This window comes from Acanthopagrus latus, chromosome 22, assembly GCF_904848185.1.
Source record: "Acanthopagrus latus isolate v.2019 chromosome 22, fAcaLat1.1, whole genome shotgun sequence".
In the NCBI taxonomy this organism is placed as follows: domain Eukaryota; kingdom Metazoa; phylum Chordata; class Actinopteri; order Spariformes; family Sparidae; genus Acanthopagrus; species Acanthopagrus latus.
The window spans coordinates 12,300,484-12,308,408 of NC_051060.1; the positions used below are offsets into that span (position 1 = coordinate 12,300,484).

General features: G+C 41.7%; 1 protein-coding gene across 2 annotated transcripts; it reads right to left on the minus strand.

Annotated features, from left to right (window-relative positions):
* Nucleotides 1–481: 481 nt before the first annotated feature.
* Nucleotides 482–6,455, minus strand: slc35b2 (solute carrier family 35 member B2). 2 transcript variants are annotated; one of them, XM_037087083.1, is made up of 4 exons: nt 6,094–6,455; nt 3,422–3,606; nt 3,119–3,279; nt 482–2,463 (listed from the first exon to the last, which is right to left on the minus strand). In XM_037087083.1, exons 1-4 carry the CDS (start codon nt 6,111–6,113, stop codon nt 1,531–1,533), a joined length of 1,299 nt encoding a protein of 432 aa, XP_036942978.1. In that variant the 5' UTR covers nt 6,114–6,455; the 3' UTR covers nt 482–1,530. The 2 variants fall into 2 exon arrangements, with proteins under 2 accessions (XP_036942978.1, XP_036942977.1); XM_037087082.1 differs by having other exon boundaries at nt 3,416–3,606; nt 6,094–6,453.
* Between the last annotated feature and the right edge of the window lie 1,470 nt (nt 6,456–7,925).

Consider the following 7,925-nt stretch of genomic DNA (forward strand, 5'->3'; position numbering starts at 1 on the left):
TTGTGTTTCTGATTGGCATAGAACTAATTAATTAGTTTGAAACTCCTGCCAGTCCCCAACATGGCAGGTGTAGGACTACATTTGAAACTCATGGATTTCTGCGCTCGACTTCCTGTCTGCTCGGTGCTAAATTCAGCTGACTTGCTACGTCGTGTTCCGGCATCTGCCAGATTCTTATATCTGGTCCTGGTCCTGGTTATGTGTTCAGGAGTATTTGTAATTGCATAGTTTCTGTTCTGTTGAAGCTTTATTATTACCTTGTGGTAAGGTTGAATCTTTTAACATCTTGTAAAGACTTTATTTTTTTTTACACAAAATCACATGTTGTATCGATAAGAGTATCGATAAGTACCAGTACCGATAAGGGGTATCAGTATCGGTATCAATAAAATCCTAATGATATCCATCCCTACCAACCACGAGTCTAATCTTTTTGCACAATGTAAAATACAGTAAAATCAAACCTCTCCACTTCAAAGTGTCATGTTTTATTACTTTTAATGTTTTATTATTAATTCAGTAACCAGAGGAAATAGAATGATAGAAACAAGGTACCAGTAAGTTTGCATTTCCCTTGTATGCATTCTGTTCTGCAAACTCCCCCAACAGTATTTTCACATCCATATGAGCTCCATCACCCATCCAGTATTCCTCCAAAGATTCACATGTAAACACATGAAGCAGTCCTTTTACAAAAGTACACAACAGACAAGTTGGCTGGAAATTAACATTGACCTAGATATATATATTTACAAGGTTTTTAGCCCGGTGTTAAAACACGGGAGTAAAATCTGTGTTGAGACAACTAAACAAAACTTTAAAATAACGCAGTGCTAAAAGTGCCAACATCTGCTTCACTCGCTGTAAATTATACAATTTGTAAGTAGTGCGCTCCTCTGTGATGTGTTAATATACTTTAAATTAAATATAAATGTATGCACCGTGTGCTCAGACCATGTTTACAGCTTTGAAAGATAAAATCCCACATTAAGACACATAAAAGGCCCCTGCTCTCCAACATGGAGGACTGCGAGATCAGCATCTGGTTATTGTGACTGAAACATACGTCAACAAATAGAAAATGTCTTTACAGAATGCAACAGTCTAAGTAAGGGGGAAATGTTTTAAAAATTAATGCATTAGCCGTACAGCTCACATACATTGTTCAGGGTCACAGTAACCTTTCACTGGCTGCACAAGCCACATATGGTGGTCCAGGAATAATGTAACTGTTAAACTGTGAATTAGGCAGTCTGCACAGTTTCTGGTTTGGGACTCGTGTATTAGACAATCTTACAGGCACTCAAAATTCTGTGACTGCTGCCCTCACAAATCACATGAACCCCTTAGGGGCATCTTGGTGTAAGAGTCAAAACTGCAGAATCCCTTTCTGTACCATTGATGACAAAAATAAAAACCAATGGAAAATAATAGTAAAAAAAACAAACCAAACAGATACACAGAAATAAGACAAAAAAGCACCACAGAAAACGTGGTCTCAGTTTGCAGTTTGGTGCGACTTTTGGAGTGCTACACCTTCTGTGCAAGCGGCTGCGCAGACCGCCGGCCCGCCTTCATGCGACTGCGTGCATACACCCGAAGGAACAGTGCCAAGAAAACTACAGCAACACCAAAGCCACCTACTATGGTGACGGCATGACCGTAGAGGAAACAAGAGAGGAGGATGGCAATGGCCTGCCGCAGGGTCATAATGATGGTGAAGACGGCAGCACCGAACTGGTTGATGGTGTAGAAGATGAAGAGCTGCCCGCATGCAGAGCACACGGACAGCAGCACAGCATGGAAGGCAAACTCGGAGTGTCGTGTCATGAAGGCCAGTGAGTCGAAGAAGGCGCCCTGCTCCAGCAGCGAGCCGACAGTGAATAAGCAGGAGAACAAGTTGACCCCGAACATCATCTGCACAGACGACATCTTGTACTTAAACAGGTTGTCCTGCCAATTAGAGGTGAAACTGTCGAAGACGATGTAGCCGATGAGGATGATGACCCCGCTGAAGGTGGTGACGGTGGACGGGTGCTTGCTGGGTGTGCTGGACAGCAGGAACATGCTGACGCCCACTGAGATCAGCACGGCCGTGAAGTACTCCCAGTATTCGTAGCTTTTGTGGGAGACGATCTTACCCATTAACATGACTGGAATTACTTTAGAGGCCTTGGCCAGGACTTGAGTGGGGAAGCTGATATACTTGAGGGCTTCGTACTGGCACCAGCTGCTCATGATGTTGGAGAGCGAGGCGAAGGAGTACTTGTACATGGGTGCTCCGTGGCGAGGCTGCTTGAACAGGGTGCACCACAGGCCCGACACTGTCAGGGCCAGGATACGGTTCATGAAGACCAAGAACTGAGAGTCCTTGAATCTTTCACCCTCCTCTTCTGGAGTTGTAGCTCCGTACGAACGAGTCATCACCCTCTCCTGCAGGACTCCCCATGTCAGGTATGATACCTAGAAATAAGTAAACTGACTTTAGTTTTCAGAGGTAGACCATGTTAAAAATCTAAGTTGATCCTTGACCTTTGACTTTGGATAGGGGACCTTATCCAAGGGAAACAAATAAGGAGCCTATATTGCTTGCTGATTTCCGCATTTGTAAAATCTGACATGTCAATAAAATGTTGTCTTCTTTCACTAATTTTGTGCAAACGGCAAAATAAGTTGTGTTCAAACAGCTGCTAAATGTTGGTGATGAGACGCACTGAGGAGACTTATGCAGACAGGCTGTTATAGCGATGCAGTTACAAATCGGCGGCCCTGGGTTTGAGTCCTGGCCCGGGGCCCTTTGCTGGTTGTCACCCCCCTTCTATCTCACCTGTTTCCTGTCATCTCTGAAGCTGTTGGATCATAATCCTGCCGGATTTTGTTGTGGTTGATGTTTTGCTTTTACCATTGTCTCTTACCAGAACCTCCCTTAATACACATTACTATGTACATTAGACTATTACAATACAAATGTGAGTGGAATCACACTTAATTAAAACAAACAAAACACAACCTTCTCTACAGCTGCACAAACAAAAAGTCATTATATGATGGTATAATAGGATTAGAACACATCAGCTTTATGTACTCAATGACTGTATCTTCCTAGGAGGATCACTACCTGAAGTCCAGCAGCACAAAAGATCAGTTTGAGGATCTGTCTGACTGATGAGCCTGAATCACCCTCATTCCTCGGTGCAACTGACACGTCATCCAACAGACCCGTTTTGGCCTCACTGCCAAACACACAAGTCTTTATGACAGGGTAGCAAATTCCACTACCTGAAAGAGAGAAAAAGGTACATAAACATTAACAAATTAACTTGACACCATCGGTGGTCAGGTAGTTACGAAGACATCAGGTTTGTTGTCTGAAACTAACATTCATTTCCAAATTAGATGTCAGTGTTTCACTTGCCCAAACCTGTTTCTAAGTAATTGGTGCGCTTGAAGTAGCTAATGAGGAGGTAGCCCGGGATGATGATGGTGGAGTATCCAAGCACGTTGACGAGGAAGCGGAAGAGCCAGACTTCGTGCCAGCCTTCCAGTAGTGATGACTCCTCGGCAGCCACAGAATGGAAGAGAAGCAACACAAGTGCAGGCCAAGCCCTACAGGGTAACACAACATGGTACATCAGGCCACATTGTGAAGTAAAGAACAGTATCAAAATGCAATCACTACAGACTAGGTAGCCAATAGAAATGTTTTAAAATTAATTTGTGAACATTTTAGCTTCACTTCTTTGCTCAGTGGATAGATGTATCTACACTGAAGGCTTTTGAATCACTTTATTGTAAAGGATTCATGTATTCCTACTTTCAGGCACTTTGACAGGACACCTAAAGGTCACAGGTATTTCCTAACTGGACAGTGACCCATCACTTTAACAGATGAGGGCTGTGTCATCTTGTTTCAAAACAGACATCTCAAAGCAGAAGCAACTGAAAGGCAAAACTACTTAAACATTTTGCAAGCTGATGAATTACGATAGTGAGGGTGAAAGGGACTTCCACAGCAATTCAGTATTGCATTTATACAGTTCATGAAACTTATGAAAGACATGTAATGCATATAATGCAGGCTACCTGTTAAAAGTCTCCAAGCTGCTGTCAACATAACCTTGATGATATCACAAGGGTTACTTTCAAATAAATCTCCCTCAAGAGCCACAAAGGGTGCTATAAGACTGTTTTAATAGGGGCACCTCAGTCAGTCCTATGAATGTTACTTACCTGGTGAACGGACCAAAAAAGCCACCACACTCACAAGTTTTTGGGCCTATTGAGCAGATACACCGGAGTCCTAACCCCAACCTCCTTAGACAAAAACCAAATAGCAACAGAAAACTGAAAAGAAATAGAAAACTGTACATGAAATAAAATGGGATTCAAACCCACTCAATCAACAGCTTGCTTCAGGTCCGGTTTTCGACAGTTTCCTATGTTGTATTGTGACATGTAACTGCGATGTTCCAGAACCAACAACAACATGAGTCGCAAATCTGTGACATCCGAACGTGTCTTGTCAGCTTTAATGATGGTCCTGGAACAACGTTAATAATGATGTTCTCGGAAAAACACCAACACGGCTATGGAAGATGCGCCCACATGATCAATGCAAAATTGCAATACCCAATACAGCCACTATGCCAAGATTGCTTCACATTCCCACTGTTATGACAAGAATCTGTTTGTTCATCCAATTACAGCAAACAAATGTTGTTGGCGTCAATCCAAAACAGATTAGGGTACCAGGCTAGGGTAGGCTTTAAACAGTTCACCGTGATTGACTTTGTTGCCATCCTAAGAAAAAAACAATTGCTTTCCTGGGGGATCAGTTTCCAAAAGCAGAGTGGTGCCAACCATGACAAGCAAACCCATCTGAATGCACAACACAGGCTCTAAACGGCTAGTAAAAACGGGAGGTATGGAGGACACGTTATGGAACCACATAACCCACTAAACAAGAGCTTACGTAATTAGATGCGCTGGGTGGTGCCACCAACACCGATGATGACTCAAGCACACCTGTGGTGAAATCCTAGCTGCCTATGTAAAAGGTGCGCTCCTTGCTGTCGTGGCACAGAGTGTGTATCCCATTTAAAGTGAGGCTGGGCCTCCTCCCAGGGGGGTGTTAGCCTGACTCATACAGAGCCTCTTTGTGTGGGACTCTGCTGTGGCCAGTGGCCCACTGCAGCAGGACCTGGGCTCTGAACAAGCAGCTTATTACATGGAGGAATGCAGTGCACTGGGCAGCCATCCCACAGGCTGCTACACCACAGGAGCACAGACAGAGCACTGCCAAAATGTACCTGAGGCATGAATGAGTGCTAATGTCTTGTGTGAGTTCATGACAGCAGATAATATGGATTCAAACTAAACTAAACGCAGCATCCCCTTGCTAAAAACGTCAGTAAGACTACACCGTCATTCATAAAAACTATGTCACAGTTACTTCCAAACTAGCATGGGGACGATGCAATGTGGATAAAGCGCTATATTCGCAGTACACACATCAGTGCAGGGGGGGTGGTGTACTGGATTCTGTGACCTGTGCAGGAATTTCAGCCATATTGGCAATGCAAATACTTCCGTCACACGTTACAACATACAGCATTTTTAAGTTTTACCAAACACGGTGCCTACAGACTGCCATGTACCCTTTAGTTTCACAGCGAATAAAGTATGTGTCTTCCCATATCTAACTTATTATCTAAATATTCCGCGGTCACAAAGCGTACAATTTTTTGACCCTACGTGGCCACCGTTTCCGTTAACACATATCATAACAAAGCAAGTATGATTAAAAAAAAAAAAAAAAGATATATATGTAGAGCTATGAATCTGACTTAGGGTAGCTTCACTGAATCTTGGGTCCTGTAGACTAACGTTACAGTTTAATACTTCAGGTTTGTTTGCAGACTTCAGAAACACACTGACAGTCATCGTAATTACGAATAACGTAAACCGGCGGTGAGATGATATCATTGCACGCTCACAGGTACAGAGGACAGTCAGCTAAGCTTGTCCAAAACCCAAGAATCATATATTTAACTTGACATATTTGAGTTAGCTCCTCTTGGTGTCCACCGTTACCTCCATGAAAAAGATGGCATTTTCCCCACTCAGTGTCCCGACACCTGGCGCTGCGAACACGCCGACAGACTCAAGCGTCTCCGCTGGAACAGAGCATGAAGCCGCACGGGTCCGGCAGGTAAAGTTGTTTTCGAACAACTAGGGAGTGTCTTCTTTCGGACTAGCCGCCTCTAGCTTTGATGTCTTCAACTTATCCTCAATGGCCGATGTGTTCACTTGAGCAGGAAAGGCCCCCTCCTCCTGAGTCAACACGGAAAGGATGCCGGAGACAGAGAGCAACGCCCCCCTCCTCTGCGGCACCGCTCCTGGCGGTGTGGAGGAGTCACTGCAGGGCAAATAAAAGCAGGTTTATTCTGTGACTAGAGCGCATGTCATACCCAGGAGAACTGCTCTACATACAGTACATTTACTAAAGTGCTGTGCAGAAGAACAATTTTTAGTTACCTGTACTTTACTTGAGAATTTCCATTTTCTGCTACTTTAGTCTTTTTTTTTTTTTTTTTTTTACTTCATTACACTTATTTTATAACTTGAATTACAAGTTACTTTGCTAATTACATGCTTTATCAAAGCCAAGGTAGTGTGATTAAATTAAAAGGAGAAAGAAGAAAATAGATTTTAATAAACTTGATGACATTATTGTTGATTCTATGATGTATTTTTATTTTGTATTAGATTCAAATTTTTGGTCACCAAAATGATGCAATGCATTTAATTAGACTTTTATTGCATATCCATGCACACGCATGTGTGCACTCATATCCCAATGTCCCATACTAATTTTGAGTAGATAGATAGATAGATAGATAGATAGATAGATAGATAGATAGATAGATAGATAGATAGATATTGAAGTACACTTAATAAAAGATACTTTCAGATCTTTTATTGTGTACTATTTATTTACATGACTTAAATGTTTACCAAGGTAGTATTTCAAAATAATATATTTATTTTTATTCAACATGCTTGGGTACTTTTTACAACACTTTGTACATGTACATGATGCACGCTCGATGCCTGTAGCTAAAAATATAAAAATATCAATACTTAATATTTGATACTGTTTCAGTACTCATTTTCCACAGTATCAGTACTGATACCAGTTGTGCTTTCTCGCTCTTGTTTCTGTCCCTGAGACGACACACACTGCTGCAGTGTCCACGTAAGTCTGCCTCCTCTCACTCTATTGACTGTGGTCAGAAGTAATTTATCTTTAATGCTGTTGAGCTGAACGCACAGTACACAAGTCTTGTTATACGTCTTTTATCAAATATCTAAATAGTTTGTCTCTCATTGTTCATATCATATCAACCTTTCACCTTAATATTGAACATGGTGTCAAATATCAATATCTTTCAAGGTTTTGTATCCAAGTCAGAAATTCCAGTATTGTGACAACACTGTGATGCATTAATTATTACAAAGCAAATAGAGCGTAATTCAGTTTTCCATGTCTCCTTTTAGACAAGAGGAAAGAAAACATCCAAAATACACTTTAAGGTCACCAATAAATCCTCTCCATGCACCTTGGGAGGTGATTCTGCTTAATGAGTTAATGAGACATCTAGCTGACAATATTATGTAAATACACTTAAAATTTAGAATCAACAGCATCACAGCAGACATTTTATTTACTGCATGCAGCTACCATCAACATTCTGACATTGTCATCATATTATATTATTTCCAACAGCAGCATTTGATCTGCATGTCAGTCTTTCAAATAATAAAAATGATGGCATCTTCTACATGTTCAAGATGAATACCTGTTTCATAACTCTGGCATATGAAAATGCAGCAGACTTCCTGTAAAAAAGACTCAACTAATG

Excerpts from the sequence above, each read along its gene's own strand:
- slc35b2 (XM_037087082.1), bottom strand. The coding sequence starts at position 6,113 with ATGCCATCTTTTTCATGGAG. Across the intron at positions 3,280-3,415 it reads TTACTTAGAAACAGGTTTGG|GTAGTGGAATTTGCTACCCT; the intron begins GCAAGTGAAACA and ends TCTCTCTTTCAG. Across the intron at positions 2,464-3,118 it reads TTTGTGCTGCTGGACTTCAG|GTATCATACCTGACATGGGG; the intron begins GTAGTGATCCTC and ends ACTTATTTCTAG.